The sequence below is a fragment of the Chlorocebus sabaeus genome, chromosome 15 (genome assembly GCF_047675955.1).
Source record: "Chlorocebus sabaeus isolate Y175 chromosome 15, mChlSab1.0.hap1, whole genome shotgun sequence".
NCBI lineage: Eukaryota > Metazoa > Chordata > Mammalia > Primates > Cercopithecidae > Chlorocebus > Chlorocebus sabaeus.
The window spans coordinates 30,657,264-30,675,374 of NC_132918.1; the positions used below are offsets into that span (position 1 = coordinate 30,657,264).

The window sequence follows — 18,111 nt, forward strand, 5'->3', positions numbered from 1 at the left end:
GTAGAGACAGGGTTTCATCATATTGGCCAGGCTAGTCTTGAACTCCTGGCCTCAAGTGATCCACCCACCTTGGCCTCCCAAAGTGCTGGGATTACAGACATGAACCACTGTACCCAGCCTCAAAAGTATTTTCAATGAATATTTACCACATATATACTCTGTAGTACTCACCAAAGAGAAATATCTCCCTTCAAGAAGTGTATTACCTAGTGGAGAAAACAGACTCATAACAATTGTACTATAAGCATGCTGTAATAATAGTATATATATATATAAATGGTATGAAGCATAGATAAGATAATAGTCATTTATTTCTACAAGAGGAGCTGGTCAGGGAGAAGAGGCCTCGTTTGATCTGGTCCCTGAAGTATATCAGTAGGAATTTGCAAGGTTGATGAGGTAGAAAATGGCATTTCGTATTGTGGAATAAACAGAGGGAAGAGCCATTTGTCTTACCCCCAACTCCAGAACTCTACTACTCATGGAGTCTGACACAAACAATGTTAATAATCTGTTTTATTTCTCATTATAGGGCACTGGAATTGGCTGTAAAATACAAAACACATGTTGATACAGTTCTTGCTTACCGTCAAAAGTTTCTGGAGACATTTGGTAAACAGGAAACTAATAAACGATACTTGCATTATGCAGAAGGCGTAAGTATTTCACAATTTTGTATAATAATACATACACTTTATATGTCATATTCAACCTAATGAGACAAAATGTGAATGATTCAAATTTTGAATCTTTTAACCTCTAAAAGAATTACTTTTTGCCTTATGACATATTATTTTGACTATGTAATTCTAGTACTAAAATTTTTTCTGGAATCTTGCAGGCATGTTTTGATTAACTCAAGTCTGTCATCATAATATTCCATTTGTTCTAAGGTTGGGTGCTATTTGATATTTTTCGATAAATAATATAGATGGGTGGAATAAAAGCTTCTAACTCTTAAATTTTACCTGCCACCAGCTGCCTCTTCTACTGCAGGGGAAATATGTATGCACAGAGGGCACTGACCAGAAAATGCATAGTTGGTCACTCCGTTTTAGAGAGCTAGGTTGCACCTCCTAGAAGTGCCTAGCCTAGGTAGATTTCACTACCTAGAACCAAAGAAGACTCAGCCTTTGCCTCCCAGGCTCCTACCAGCATCTCAGATTTTATTACTCTAATTAGAAGAAAGTAATTCTGGGATGCAGTGGTGCATGCCTGTAGTCTCAGCTACTTGGGAGGCTGAGGCAGGAGGATTACTTGAGCCCAAGAGTTCAAGGCCAGCCTGGGCAACATAGTAAGACTCTTCCTCTAAATAAATAGATAAAAACAAAAAGAAGGAAGTCATTCCAGTATAGATCAGCCCACAAGGAGACCCAGAATGAGTTTGCCCCATTGCCTAGAGCATAACTGATTGTAGCCACTTACCGAGATTATTTTAGGCTCAGACAGCAGAAACAGAGCTCATGTCACTAACCATATAGATCCAAGAGACTTGACTCCTAAAAGCTATGATTACAAGATAGGGCTGACCTTTCTTTCAGTTCTGTGAACCACTTTAGCCTTTCATTCATTCATTTATTCAAAAATTATTTATGATGTCTCACTCTGGCCTAGACACTATGCTAGGGGTTAAAATCAGATACAGCGTCTTGTGTCTCTGTGGAGCTAATAGATTATGTGGGAACACACTTTCTTGGTATAGAATAAAATGGAATGTTCCGATTGATCCTAGGGGCAGACTGGGTTAGAGGAGCCTCAGGAAGAGGAGAGAAGGTAGAGAGAAGGCACCCACAATTTCTATTAAAGCCAACATTATCTACTTACTGTATTTATAATATGTAGTGTCTTGATCTACATTTTTGCACTTCAGAACAATTTTCATGTTAGTGAGACCTTTAAGACCATTCTTAGAGTTTAGCAGTGCAACTTCAACATCTAGATCCAGGATAGCTACAAGTTGTGGATTTCATGGTAGAAAGGAGATATGTTTTATAGAAGATCCACAAACCTTTTTTTGATTTCATTTTGAACCTGTTTAGTACTGAAGTGAATCCTGGGAGTCTGGGCATACTGTACTATTAGGACAAACACAGCATCCCTGGGATCTCTGGGGCTACACTCTGATTCATAGTACATGACAGCAACCACCACCAAAACAGTGCTAAGCAACCCAAAGAACTGTGACACAAAGATAAGGAGATCTGATCTTTGTGTCACAGTTTTGAAAATATGGCCATATGTTAAAACTAAGCACCCACCTTGTTTATTGTGTAATTTTAAAGCAGATTAAGCTACTCTGCTTTTTCCTCCTCATCATCATCAATATTTTTTCAATATTCACATTTGATACTTTTGAGAACATAAGAAATATAGTTCTGATCAGGTGTGGTGGCTCAAGCCTATAATCCCAACACTTTGTGAGGCTGAGGCAGTAGGATCACTGGAGCCCAGGAGTTTGAGACCAACTTAGGCAACATAGTGAGATCCCACCTGTACAAAAAATTTAAAAATTAGCTGGACATGGTGGCTTATGCTTGTAGTCCCAGCTACTTGGGAGGCTGAGGTAGGAGGATCACCTGAGCCTGGGAGGTCAAAGGTGGAGTGAGTTGAGATCATGTCACTACACTCCAGCCTAGGTGACAGAGTGAGATCCTGTCAGAATGAAAGAAAGGAGAGAGAGAGAAAGAAGGAAGGGAGGGAGGGAAGGAGGGAAGAGAAAGAAAAGAAAGTCCTTACTATAAAGGAAATTATATTTTAGATAGCAAAAACTTCTCAACATCCTTATAATCTTTTTCATTATACATATATTCAACTATTACCAAAATATAATACTTTAATCATAAGAGTACCAGAACAACATGGCTTTCTTAGGTATTTTAGGGGTTTTTTTCATCCAGAAACTTTGTAGGTTACTTTGACTCCCTAGGGTACTATGTTCTAGTTTCCTACTTTTCTTCATAAATATCATTTGGAGTTAACTAAAAATCATAAAGCAGTATTTTACGATGAAAAATATTTTTTTTCTTAAAAATTTCATACCAGTGAAATAAAATGTAACCCTAGGAGAATAGCTCTTGGGGATATCTGCATTACTTGCTGATCTTTTGGTTTCATTTAGGTCTATAATCTAGTCATAATATACATCCATATTTATCTTTGCCAGACGTACGATTATATAAACCCTTTATTTCAGAACTAAGAGTTAAATAGAAAAGGGTCACTTAAAAATAACATTGAGAAATTTATTCTAGATATCTGGTGATTTTGGTGGGCTCACAATGCATGCCATCTGGAAATTTAGAAATGAATGGAATCTACCATATGGGAAGAAGTGAGAAGTTTGATAGACACTTAGTTTATGAGCCGTGAAATGTTATTTGGCCATTTCTAGTTTAAAATATGGCAATCTGGGATTCTTACAAGGAGTACTGTTTTCCAAGAACCCTGATATTTAGAGTCATTGTACTTGGTCTACAATAGTGTTCTGTAAATATTTATAAGACAAATTATAAATCTAGCAAATTAAATCCACTCAAAGTATACATTTATTATACTAAATATATACTCTGCTCAGGAAGAAAAGTAGATCTGAGAAATACTTCAAACATTTTGCTAGGAAAAAGAAAAAGAGTGAAAGAAATCAAACTCATGAGCAGGATTTCAGAAAGTTTAGAATTTTGAAGATCTGAGTCAACACTCTACTTAGGACAAACCACTTTAGGCTTAGCTACTACCGAAAAGCTGCTTTACAGGTTTAACTTTGGAGGAATTGCTAATAGTGAGGAGTTGTTAGCTGATTACTGATTTGCTGGGTAATTATTTACCTTTTATTTATTCAGTATTTATTGAGTGCCTCCTGCAGACAATGTTTTCTCCTTAGTGCTTGGGATATAATAGTAAATGTGACAGACACTGGCCCTGGCTTTATGAAGTTTATATTCAAATGGAGGTGACAGTCATATAGGTAATTGTTCATTTCAATTGTGGTAATTGCCTTGAAGGAGATGTATGTGGTGCTCTAAGACTTTATGAATGGGAGTCCTGACCTAGAGTGAGGCAATCAGCAGAGACTTTTCTAGCAAAGCATATGATATTTGAACTCAGCCCTAGAGGATGAATAGTAGAAGCTCACTGCAGGGTAGAGGTTGGGTGGGAGATGAGGATTACAAGTTCCAGGCAGAGGGAAGGCTTTGAAGTAGGAAAGAGTAAAAGTAATGGAGGGGTTGACTTTAGGGTTTCATAGGGCAAATTAAATAAAGAGAAGCCATTGGAGGTAAATAGCATGATCCCTTTTCCCTTCTAAAATCCTGATTCGGCCAGGCGCAGTGGCTTATGCCCATAATCCCAGCACTTTGGGAGGCCGAGATGGGAGGATTGTTTGAGTCTCAGAGTTTGGAGACCAGCCTGGGCAACATGGCAAAACCCTGTCTCTACCAAAAAAAAAAAAAAAAAAAGTTAGCTGGGCATGGTGTTGTGCACCTATAGTTCCAGCCACTCTGGAAGCTTAGGTGGGAGAATCACTTGAGCCCAGGAGGCAGAGGTTGCAGTTAGCTGAGGTTGCACCACTGCACTCCAACCTGGGCCACAGAGTGAGACTCCACCTCAAAATAAAATAAAATAAAATGCTGATCTCTGGCCAGGCACAGTGTCTCATGCCTGTAATCCCAACACTTTGGGAGGCTGAGGTGGGAGGATTGGTTGAGTCTAAAAGTTTGGAGACCAGCCTGGGTGACATGGCAAAATCTTGTCTCTACAAAAAATAAATAAATTAATAAAATAAAATAAAAATAAAAATAAAATTAACTGGGCATGGTGGCATGCACCTGTAGTTCCAGCTACTCTGGAAACTTAGGTGGGAGAATCACTTGAGCCCAGGAGGCAGAGGTTTCAGTGAGCCAAGGTCATGCCACTGCACTCCAACCTGGGCAACAGAGCAAGACTCCATCTCCCGAAAAATAAAATCCTGATTCCTGGCTGCGCACAGTGGCTCACGCCTGTAATCCCAACAGTTTGGGAGGCTGAGGTGGGAAGATCACTTGAGCCCAGGAGTTCAAGACCAGCCTGGGCAATATAGTGAGACCTTGTCTTTACTAAAAATAAATAGGCTGGACACGGTGACTCACACCTGTAATCCCAGCACTTTGGGAGGCTGAGGTGGGCAGATCATGAGGTCAGGAGATCGAGACCATCCTAACACAGTGAAACCCCATCTCTACTAAAAATACAAAAAATTAGCAGGTGTAGTGGCATGCACCTGTAGTCCCAGTTACTTGGGAGACTGAGGCAGGAGAATCACTTGAACCTGGGATTTGGAGGTTGCAGTGAGCCAAGATCATGTCACTGCACTCCAGTATGGGTGACAGAGTGAGACTCCGTCTCAAAAAATAATAATAATAAAATAAAAATAAATAATCAATAAAATAAAATCCAGATTCCTAAAAATAAATGGAAACAATAGTTTTTACAAAATTATCTTAAGATTTTGCTAGTCAGTTGAAGGAGATGATAATAAGAGCAAATGTATGAGTTATTGTATGAATGAGGAAGAATCCCGAGTGACTGCTCTGGGCCCTGGGTGGTTGGAATACTGGTTGGGAAAAGACACTGAAAGATCTTAGTACCAAGCTAAGAGAATAGACTTCGTAATGAAAGCAATGAGAAGACTTGGAGATTTGTAATCAAGAGAATGACTTGAAATATAACGTCAGACGTGAAAGATAGCTTAGAGGAGAGCGTGATGACTAGGAGAATAGTTAGGAAGTTACTATAATAATCCCACTAGGAAATGGAAAGGGTACGATTAATGTAAGAAAAATTTTAGAAGTAAAATTAAGAGAACAGTTGTGGCTGGGGGTGGGAGGAGAGTTGGTGAGGTAAGACAAGGCATTTGAGAATGACTTCAACATTTCTAGTGTGGGCAGCTGATAGATGGGAATGCCATTAATCTAAAGAATACATAAGAATATACACATTTTGGACCTTTGAGTTTGAGTACATGAAAATATACCGTTTTGTATGTGTTTAGAGTGTCTATTAGGTGTCCAGAAGGAGGTGTCTAGAAGGCAATTAGAAATACAAATATGAACACAAAAGGATATTAACAAGGGAGAAACAAGGGCTAGAAAACTAACTTTATTGCCTTGATCATCTAGGTATAGTTGAAGCTATAGGAATTGATATTTCTTAGGGAAAGTGTGAGAAAGCTTTGGTTGGACGCTGGTGAATATTAACAGTTAAGAGGTTGTTGAAGGAAACCAAAATATGACACCCCAAAATATGCCTCTTGGAGATGTATATTTTTGAGCTAAAGACAATTAAGCAGCAGCAAATAGAAGAGCTCTATTCTCCCCCTTTTCCTCCTACAGACAGAATATAAATTCTCCTTTACTAGAGACAACTCTTGTCAGCTCAGAGACGACTCCAGAGAAATCTACCAAAAAACCTTACTGCATGGCTGTGCGTGGTAGCTCACCCTTGTAATCTCAGCACTTTGGGAGACCAAGGCAGGAGGATCACGTAAGCCAAGCCCAGGAGTTCAGGACAAGCCTGGGTAACAAAGTGAGACCTTGTCTCTTCAAAAAATTTTAAAAATTAGCTAGGTGTGATAGCATATGCCTGTGGTCCCAGCAGGAGGTCGAGGCTGCAATGAGCCATGTTTGGGCCACTGCACACCAGCCTGGGCGACAGAGCAAGACCCTGTCTCAAAAATAGAACAAACTTCACTTGATTAGTTTCTTCCCATATATTTTTTTCCCGTGGTTTCCAATCTCTGGAAGCCTAAAACTGCTTTCACTTCTCTAAAAACAGTCTTGTCACATCTTTAAAATTTATTGTTCTTTGTTGAAAATGCTATGTAAGCCAGAGTTCCAAGACGCTGTTTTGAGTTACCTTTCATTGAGATTTTTCCTGCTGTGATGTACACTGCACATATTATTGTACTGGCTTGTTTTTCTCTTTTTAATCTGTCTTTTGTTACAGGGGTCTGTCCCATCAGTAAACTTACAAGCGTTGAGGAGAAATTATATTTCTTCTCCAACATTGTCTAGGGAGCAGAATGTAGGGGAAAAAAGAGAAAGAAGCAGTATTTAGAAAGGAGAGCAGAAGCCAGAAGAGAGTGGTATTATACAGTCTGAGAGATTTTTCAAAGAGCAGTGGTCAGCAAGGTCCAGAGAAGGCTCTTATCCCAGGGCCATCCGTGTATTTCTCCATATCACCATGCCCTTCCCCAGATATACACATGGGTTCACTCACTCATCTCCCTCAAGTCCCCTTTTTTTTTTTTTTTTTTTGAGACAATGTCTCACTTTGTTGCCCAGGCTGGAGTGCAGTGGCACAATGACAGCTCACTGCAGCCTCAACATATCAGACTCAAGCAATCCTCCCACCTGAGCCCTCTAAGTTGATGCGACTCGAGATGAATGCCACCAAGCCCAGCTAATTTTTAAATTTTTTTGTATAGACAGGGGCTCACTATGTTGCCCAGGCTGGTCTCAAACTCCTGGGCTCAAGCAATCCTCTTGCCTTGGCCTCCCGTCAAGTAAACTGATGACATTGCAACCTCCTATTCTATTCCTGGTGCTCACTATCTCCCTTCTCTATTTTCAAAATCTTTACCGCTTCTGGCATACTAGATATATTTTTTGTTTTATTTATTATCTGCCTCTTCCATTTTTATCTGTCTTTGTTTATTATCTCTCTATGAAGACAGTGGTTTTTATTTTTTTGTTCACTGGTGAATCCTTGTATGTCAGACAATTCTTGATATATACTAAGCACTAAATATTTGTTGAATGAAAAATTGAATCATACAGAGAAGGTATATAGGATAGGGACTGAAAACAGCTGATGGTGGCTTTAGTGCAAAGTTCCTAAAGTGTCACAGGATCAGAATTATAGTGGACTGGGAAGAGAAGGAGAGTCAGGAATGAGAAGAGTAAGGGATGGTAGCTTGCAGGGAGAAGACAGAATAGAGAGCCAAGGATGATGAGAGCGAGCCATTGAAAAGAAGGACACTTAATGTGTGAGGAATAATTGAAGTCAAATGTCCTAGAGGAGTCAAAGAAAATGGAATCAGGGACATATGTTAAGAGGTTGGCCTGAGACGGAAGAGAAAGATAATGATGGGTGTAAACACAGGTAAGTTCATGAATGCAAGGAAGGAAAATAAAGTGAATTCATACCTGATGGCCACTATATTCTCTGTAAAGTAGGAAGCTGATCTTCAGCTGAGAGGAAGAGAAATGTGTTAGAGGATGAAGAGCCTTTTGGTATGATTTTGAAATTGTGTCTATGTGAGTAAGAATTGGCTAGTAAGTAGAATAAGGAGTGCCAGATAATATTGGCACTCCCTATGCAAGCAGAAGATGGATTTTAGTGTAGAAATCACTTGACAACTATCAGAGAACATTCTTATCTAAAACCTGCTATTAAAAATATTCTAATCCTAGAACTAAATTATCTGCAGAACACTTTTTAAAACTGGGTCAATGCCAAAGTGAAAGTGAAACATTTATTTTCAGTAGGACAGCTATCCACTGACACCCTCATTTGTAGTATAACAAGTAACTAATACAGATATCATCAATTTACTTGCAACAGAGCAACAGTTGTTCAGTATACTATCAATGTATGTTTTTATTGTGATTGATTTGAGAAATGTATGTAAGTCAATTTAAGGCTGGAAGAAACCCAAAGCATTCATCAAGTTTCATCTTCTCTGTTTTGTTAGACATAGAAAGGAGTGCTTTGCCATTTAAAAAATATCAGATTTTGCCCTGATTGAAAAAATGAGTCTTTCAAATAATCTAACATCTGGTTGGCTTTTCAGTGAGCTGTCACTTGCATCTTAACACAGACATTTTTCTTCTATGAGTAAGAGGAATTCTTTTATTAATCCATCTATTTTATGTATTATACGTAAGTGTATGGCATTGTTTTTTTAAATAAAGGTGAGCCTCCCATTATTATTGTATGGGAGTCTAAGTCTCTTTGTAAGTCTCTAAGGACTTGCTTTATGAATCTGGGTGCTTCTGTATTGGGTGCATATATATTTAGGATAGTTGGCTCTTCCTGTTGAATTGATCCCTTTACCATTATGTAATGGCCTTCTTTGTCTCTTTTGATCTTTGATGGTTTAAAGTCTGTTTTATCAGAGATTAGTATTGCAACCCCTGCTTTTTTTTGTTCTCCATTTGCTTGGTAGATCTTCCTCCATCCCTTTATTTTGAGCCTATGTGTGTCTCTGCATGTGAGATGGGTCTCCTGAATACAGCACACTGATGGGTCTTGACTCTTTATCCAGTTTGCCAGTCTGTGTCTTTTAATTGGAGCATTTAGTCAATTTACATTTACGGTTAATATTGTTATGTGTGAACTTGATCCTGTCATTATGATATTAATTGGTTATTTTGCTCGTTAGTTGATGCAGTTTCTTCCTAGCATTGATAGTCTTTACATTTTGGCATGTTTTTGCAATGGCTGGTACCGGTTGTTCCTTTCCATGTTTAGTGCTTCCTTCAGGGTCTCTTGTAAGGCAGGCCTGGTGGTGACAAAATCTCTAAGCATTTGCTTATCTGTAAAGGATTTTATTTCTCCTTCACTTATGAAACTTAGTTTGGCTGGATATGAAATTCTGGGTTGAAAATTCTTTTCTTCAAGAATATTGAATATTGGCCCGCACTCTATTCTGTCTTGTAGAGTTTCTGCCTAGAGATCTGTTGTTAGTCTGATGGGCTTCCCTTTGTGGGTAACTCGACCTTTCTCTCTGGCTGCCCTTAACAGTTTTTTCTTCATTTCAACTTTGGTGAATCTGACAATTATGTGCCTTAGAGTTGCTCTTCTTGAGGAGTATCTTTGTGGCGTTCTCTGTATTTCCTGAGTTTGAATGTTGGCCTGCCTTACTAGGTTGGGAAAGTTCTCCTGGATCATATCCTGAAGAGTGTTTTCCAACTTGGTTCCATTTTCCCCCTCACTTTCAGGCACCCCAATCAGACGTAGATTTGGTCTTTTCACATAATCCCATACTTCTTGAAGGCTTTGTTCATTTCTTTTTCCTCTTTTTTCTTTAGACTTCTCTTCTCACTTCGTTTCATTCATTTGATCCTCAATCGCTGATACTGTTTCTTCCAGTTGATCGAGTCGGTTACTGAAGCTTGTGCATTTGTCACGTATTTCTCGTGTCATGGTTTTTATCTCTGTCAGTTCGTTTATGGCCTTCTCTGCATTGATTATTCTAGTTATCCATTCTTCCATTCTTTTTTCAAGATTTTTAGTTTCTTTCTGCTGGGTACGTAATTCCTACTTTAGCTCTGAGAAGTTTGATGGACTGAAGCCTTCTTCTCTCAACTTGTCAAAGTCATTCTCCGTCCAGCTTCGATCTGTTGCTGGCGATAAGCTGCGCTCCTTTGGAGAGGGAGATGCACTCTTATTTTTTGAATTTCCCGCTTTTCTGCCCTGCTTTTTCCCCATCTTTGTGGTTTTATCTGCCTTTGGTCTTTGATGATGGTGACGTACTGATGGGGTTTTGGTGTGGGTGTCCTTTCTGTTTGTTAGTTTTCCTTCTAACAGTCAAGACCCTCAGCTGTAGGTCAGTTGGAGATTGCTTGAGGTTCACTCTAGACCCTGTTTGCCTGGGTATCAGCAGCGGAGGCTGCAGAAGATAGAATATTGCTGAACAGCGAGTGTACCTGTCTGATTCTTGCTTCGGAAGCTTCATCTTAGGGGTGTACCCCGCTGTGTGAGGTGTAGGGTGTCGGTCTGCCCCTAATGGGGGATGTCTCCCAGTTAGGCTACTCAGGGGTCAGGGACCCACTTGAGCAGGCAGTCTGTCTGTTCTCAGATCTCAACCTCTGTGTTGGGAGATCCACTGCTCTCTTCAAAGCTGTCAGACAGGGTAATTTGCGTCTGCAGAGGTTTCTGCTGCTTTTTTTTGTTGTTTAGCTGTGCCCTGTCCCCAGAGGTGGAGTCTACAGAGACAGGCAGGCTTCCTTGAGCTGCAGTAGGCTCCACCCAGTTCGAGCTTCCCAGGGGCTTTGTTTACCTACTTAAGCCTAACACCCCACTGTGAACATTAGACAGATCAACGAGACAGAAAGTTAACAAGGATATCCAGGAATTGAACTCAACTCTGCACCAAGCGGACCTAATAGACACCTACAGAACTCTCCAACCCAAATCAACAGAATACACATTCTTCTCAGCACCACATCACACTTATTCCAAAATTGACCACATAGTTGGAAGTAAAGCACTCCTCAGCAAATATAAAAGAACAGAAATTATAACAAACTGTCTCTCAGACCACAGTGCAATCAAACTAGAACTCAGGACTAAGAAACTGAATCAAAACCACTCAACTACATGGAAACTGAACAACCTGCTCCTGAATGACTACTGGGTACATAATGAAATGAAAGCAGAAATAAAGATGTTCTTTGAAACCAATGAGAACAAAGATACAACATACCAGAATCTCTGGGACACATTTAAAGCAGTGTATAGAGGGAAATTTATGGCACTAAATGCCCACAAGAGAAAGCTGGAAAGATCTAAAATTGACACCCTAACATCACAATTAAAAGAACTAGAGAAGCAAGAGCAAACACATTCAAAAGCTAGCAGAAGGCAAGAAATAACTAAGATCAGAGCAGAACTGAAGGAGATAGAGACACAAAAAACCCTCCAAAAAATCAATGAATCCAGGAGCTGGTTTTTTGAAAAGATCAACAAAATTCATAGACCACTAGCAAGACTAATAAAGAAGAAAAGAGAGAGGAATCAAATAGATGCAATAAAAAATGATAAAGGGGATATCACCACCGACCCCACAGAAATACAAAGTACCATAAGATAATACTATAAACACCTCTATGCAAATAAACTAGAAAATCTAGAAGAAATGGATAATTTCCTGGACACTTACAGTCTCCCAAGACTAAACCAGGAAGAAGTTGAATCCCTGAATAGACCAATAGCAGGCTTTGAAATTGAGGCAATAATTAATAACCTACCAACGAAAAAAGTCCAGGACCAGATGGATTCACAGCTGAATTCTACCAGAGGTACAAAGAGGAGCTGGTACGATTCCTTCTGAAACTATTCCAATCAATAGAAAAAGAGGGAATCCTCCCTAACTCATTTTACGAGGCCAACATCATCCTGATACCAAAGTCTGGCAGAGACACAACAAAAAAAGAGAATTTTACACCAATATCCCTGATGAACATCGATGCAAAAATCCTCAATAAAATACTGGCAAACCGAATCCAGCAGCACATCAAAAAGCTTGTCCACCATGATCAAGTGGGCTTCATCCCTGGGATACAAGGCTGGTTCAAAATACGCAAATCAATAAGCGTAATCCAGCATATAAACAGAACCAAAGACAAAAACCACATGATTATGTCAATAGATGCAGAAAAGGCCTTTGACAAAATTCAACAACCCTCATGCTAAAAACTCTCAATAAATTCGGTACTGATGGAACGTATCTCAAAATAATAAGAGATATTTTTGACAAACCCACAGCCAATATCGTACTGAATGGCCAAAAACTGAAAGCATTCCCTTTGAAAACTGGCACAAGACAGGGATGCCCTCTCTCACCACTCCTGTTCAACATAGTGTTGGAAGTTCTGGCTAGGGCAATCAGGCAAGAGAAAGAAATAAAGGGTATTCAGTTAGGAAAAGAAGAAGTCAAATTGTCCCTGTTTGCAGATGACATGATTGTATATTTAGAAAACCCCATCATCTCAGCCCAAAATCTCCTTAAGCTGATAAGCAACTTCGGCAAAGTCTCAGGATACAAAATTAATGTGCAAAAATCACAAGCATTCTTATACACCAGTAACAGACAAACAGAGAGCCAAATCAGGAATGAACTTCCATTCACAATTGCTTCAAAGAGAATAAAATACCTAGGAATCCAACTTACAAGGGATGTAAAGGACCTCTTCAAGGAGAACTACAAACCACTGCTCAGTGAAATCAAAGAGGACACAAACAAATGGAAGAACATACCATGCTCATGGATAGGAAGAATCAATATCGTGAAAATGGCCATACTGCCCAAGGTAATTTATAGATTCAATGCCATCCCCATCAAGCTACCAGTGAGCTTCTTCACAGAATTGGAAAAAACTGCTTTAAAGTTCATATGGAACCAAAAAAGAGCCCACATTGCCAAGACAATCCTAAGCCAAAAGAACAAAGCTGGAGGCATCACGCTCCCTGACTTCAAACTATACTACAAGGCTACAGTAACCAAAACAGCATGGTACTGGTACCAAAACAGAGATATAGACCAATGGAATAGAACAGAGCCCTCAGAAATAATACCAAACATCTACAGCCATCTGATCTTTAACAAACCTGAGAGAAACAAGAAATGGGGAAAGGATTCCCTATTTAATAAATGGTGCTGGGAAAATTGGCTAGCCATAAGTAGAAAGCTGAAACTGGATCCTTTCCTTACTCCTTCTATGAAAATTAATTCAAGATAGATTAGAGACTTAAATGTTATACCTAATACCATAAAAACTCTAGAAGAAAACCTAGGTAATACCATTCAGGATATAGGCATGGGCAAGGACTTCATGTCTAAAACACCAAAAGCAACGGCAACAAAAGCCAAAATTGACAAATGGGATCTCATTAAACTAAAGAGCTTCTGCACAGCAAAAGAAACTACCATCAGAGTGAACAGGCAACCTACAGAATGGGAGAAAATTTTTGCAATCTACTCATCTGACAAAGGGCTAATATCCAGAACCTACAAAGAACTCAAACAAATTTACAAGGAAAAAACAAACAACCCCATCAAAAAGTGGGCAAGATATGAACAGACATTTCTCAAAAGAAGACATGCATACAGCCAACAGACACATGAAAAAATGCTCGTCATCACTGGCCATGAGAGAAATGCAAATCAAAACCACGATGAGATACCATCTCACACTAGTTAGAATGGCAATCATTAAAAAGTCAGGAAACAACAGGTGCTGGAGAGGATGTGGAGAAATAGGAACACTTTTACACTGTTGGTGGGATTGTAAACTAGTTCAACCATTATGGAAAACAGTATGGCGATTCCTCAAGGATGTAGAACTAGAAGTACCATATGACCCAGCCGTCCCATTACTGGGTATATACCCATAGGATTATAAATCATGCTGCTATAAAGACACATGCACACGTATGTTCATTGTGGCACTATTCACAATAGCAAAGACTTGGAATCAACCCAAATGTCCATCAGTGACAGACTGGATTAAGAAAATGTGGCACATATACACCATGGAATACTATGCAGCCATAAAAAAGGATGAGTTTGTGTCCTTTGTAGGGACATGGATGCAGCTGGAAACCATCATTCTCAGCAAACTATCGCAAGAACAGAAAACCAAACATCACATGTTCTCACTCATAGGTGGGAAACGAACAATGAGATCACTTGGACTCGGGAAGGAGAACATCACACACTGGGGCCTATTTTGGGTAGGGGGGAGGGATTGCATTGGCAGTTATACCTGATGTAAATGACGAGTTGATGGGTGCTGACAAGTTGATGGGTGCAGCACACCAACATGGCACAAGTATACATATGTAACAACCCTGCACGTTATGCACATGTACCCTAGAACTTAAAGTATAATAATAAAAAATAAAAATAAAAAAATAAAGGTGAGCCAAAATATTTACAAATTGCTTCACAGCAATTCAGATATGGGATATTGGAATTAAAAAAAAATACATAATTTCTTTAACCTCAATCATAAGATAAAAGAGGCACGAAGTCCTATTAAAGTTAAATTAACCCCTCACTTAAGATAAATCTGTTCAAGCCGACTGAGAGTCCCTCAGTCTTCTTTAATGCTACTTATTCCATTCAGCTCCCCTAAACAGAGGTGAAAACCTCTTTACTTTTGGCTCAGGCTCAGGGGTTTGGATTTATTTCCTGTAAATCAGAATTAGTTTAATCTATGACCCAATTTTTTCCATATCTTGCCTCAGAAAGGATAAACATTCCTAAACTAGTGATCTCCAAACTTTGTTAAGTGGTAGAATGTGCTTTCCTAAACAAGTTGCTCATAGAACTCAGGGGCAGAGTCTATTCCTAGTAAGTCTAATGAACTTAGGAGAGGAATAGGGCTGGGCTAGGGGAGGGGAGACTGCATAACGGATAGAAGGGAAGCAAACAAATAAAAATGTGTGTATTTTGCAATTATTCTTTTCATGTGTTTCCCAGTCTTGCTTTCCCTTCGCTTTCTCTAACATCTTTTCCTCATTGTCTTAATGACCACCATGTCTTACTTTAAGAGTTGGTGCAAAGGAGTCACTTTCACAGAATATGCTTAGGGGAAGCTAAGGAATCCCCGTCTTTCCTCATAACTAGGCTTCCGGTGGAAACTTCAGTTTATAAGATGTGAAACCTATTTGAAAAACGGCTTGGTAACCAGAGTCCTGTCCGTTTTTTCCTCGTTTGGAAGACGGCAGTCCATCTCATCCCCTACCTTGTCCCTGAGCACCTGTGCACAATCCTAAGGCTCCATGGGACTGTTTAGATGCATCTTTATAAATAGCTGTGACTAGATTTTGGTCTTTTGAATCACAATGAGAGTCTTTGCTTTTTATTATATAATTCTTATTTTTTGGTCTTATTCTTAAAACTACTTTGTGGTTTTTGAGCATTATTTGTTTTTGTTTTTTTGAGACAGGGCCTTGCTCTGTCACCCAGGCTGGAGTGCAATGGTGCGATCACCGCTCACTGTAGCCTTGACCTCGAGGGCTTAGTTGATTCTCCCGCCTCAGCTTCCCTAATAGCTGGGACTACAGGTGTGTGGCACCACACCCAGCTACTTTTTTTATTTTTTGTATTTATTTTCCCGTGTCGGAATATTGCCATGTTGCCTAGGATGTTGTCAAACTCCTAGACTCAAGCAATCCACCCACCTCAGCCTTCCATAGTATTGGGATTACAGGAGTAAGCCACTATGCCTGGCCAAGCATTATTTCTTCTTCTTAACTTTGATGTTCTCTTTTTCTCTAATCTTTTGGAAGTCATACATTCTATCTATTTACTCTTGGTTACTTTGGAGTAAACAAAAATGTCTTATACTATCTAAGCATATTTCTTCTTTTTTTTTTCTATTGCAGCTCCAAATAGATTGGGAGAAAATCAAAGCCAAAATTGAGATGGAAATTACAAAAGAAAGAGAGCAATCATCAAGCAGCCAATCCAGCAAGAGTATGGGTCTAAAGCCCTAAATGCCATGCTTGTCTTTAAGAAGTTTTATCTTTTGAAATAATTCTGATTAACCAAGGGTAAGCATGTTTTGGTTGCTGAAGAAAAAAGCATAATCTTTAAATGAGTATAAGTACTTGCTGTGTATTTAACGTAAAAGTACATTCAGAAAGATGAAACACAAAGTAACTGATGTATTTCTATCTTTTATATTTTTTAGTCCAATAATTAGCAAAATGTTACTATATACATAAGATATACCTGTGTAGTGTTGATTATATTTCAGTTTTTTGCCCATTACTTCATCCCTAAATCTTCAGCATGAACAAATATTGATGTTGATAATAAAACAATGGACTCTTTGAAATGTATGTTACCATTAATTTCTATTTGACCTCTAAATTGTAAAGTGCCTCCAAAAGTTTATTTATTTATAGAACAAAAATACATGAGGATGGATTTGTACAAATGTATAAAATGCAGCTATTTATACACCAAGTTCATAGCAGCATTACTGGAATAGCAAAAGATGGAAACAACTCAAGTGTCTATCATGAATGGATAAACAAGTGTGCTATAATACATGCAATGGAATATTATTTAGCCTTAAGAAGGAATGAAATTCTGATAAATGCTACCTCAGGATAAACCTTGAAAACACTATGCTAAGGGAAATAAGCCAGATACAAAAGGTCAAATAAGATGCCACTTTTATGAGGTGCCAGCAAAGGCAAGTTCATAGAGACAGAAAGGAGAATAGTGGTTACCAGGGACTGCAGGCAGGAGGAAATGGGGAGGTTATTGTTTAACGGGTACATAGTTTCTGTTTGGGATGAACAAATTCTGGAAATGGATAGCGATGATGGTTGCTCAACATCGTGAATGTTAATGCCACTGAATTGTACCCATAAAAATGGTTAAAATTGTAAATTTTGTTGTGTATATTTTATCATAATTTCAAAAATATATCTAGAATGGGCAAGAGGTAGTCTCCTCATTCCTCTCTTGACTTGAGAATGGTCAGGCAATAGGCCCTGAAGTCTGAATTTGTGAAAATTTCCTTGGGTGATAAACCTGTTTGATTACTGTTAATTTAGTATATCCCAAAGTTATTACCACATAATCTTTTAAACAATAAAACAAACACCCCTTAGAAAGTCTTCTATAAACCGGTTTCTGAAAATGGTACATTATAGGGTGGGTATAGATGCATATATATGGGATTATGTATGTTACATATATATATACACACAAAGGGATAGAGGGATTACCTCTTTTAACTCCCATTTTAATTACTATGTCTAGGTTTTTTAAATAAAAATATTTTCTTTTTAACATGTTTCTTTTCTTTTCCGGAATGTTGGAATATTCTGTTCTTGATCCAGATGAAATCTGATTGAGTAGTGTACTCATAAGTTGTACTGTTTATATGTTTCCTATATTGTTATATTTCAATGAGAAGTTTAAAATGTTTAAAAATAAAAAATGGTTAAAAGGGTTTTGTGTTATGTATATTTTACCACAATAAATGCAAAAAATAAAAAGTCTGTGTTCTAAACAACGATTCTCTCATATCCTGGAATTCAATCCAATTCTGACACTAACTACCTGGAGTTAGAAACAGGTCCCACAAGTTAAAGGGCAAGGTTCCCAAAAATACTACTATTTATTTATTTATTTATTTATTTATTTTTATTTATTTATTTTTTTTTTTTTTTGAGACAGAGTCTGACTCTGTCGCCCAGGCTGGAGTGCAGTGACCCGATCGCAGCTCATTGCAACCTCCGTCTCCCAGGTTCAAGCCATTCTTGTGACTCAGCCTCCTAAGTAGCTGTGATTACAAGTGCCCACCACCACGCCCAGCTAATTTT

The 18,111-nt window shown here is 38.6% G+C and overlaps 1 protein-coding gene across 1 annotated transcript in view; it reads left to right on the top strand.

The window, feature by feature from the left end:
• The window catches only part of IFT80 (intraflagellar transport 80), a 142,469-nt gene extending 124,668 nt beyond the window's left edge, over positions 1–17,801 (top strand). Inside the window, 3 exon segments of the mRNA XM_073023483.1 lie at positions 533–656; positions 16,153–16,200; positions 16,202–17,801. Coding sequence (XP_072879584.1) covers positions 533–656; positions 16,153–16,200; positions 16,202–16,255 — 226 coding nt within the window. The 3' untranslated portion in view covers positions 16,256–17,801.
• The last annotated feature ends 310 nt before the right edge of the window (positions 17,802–18,111 follow it).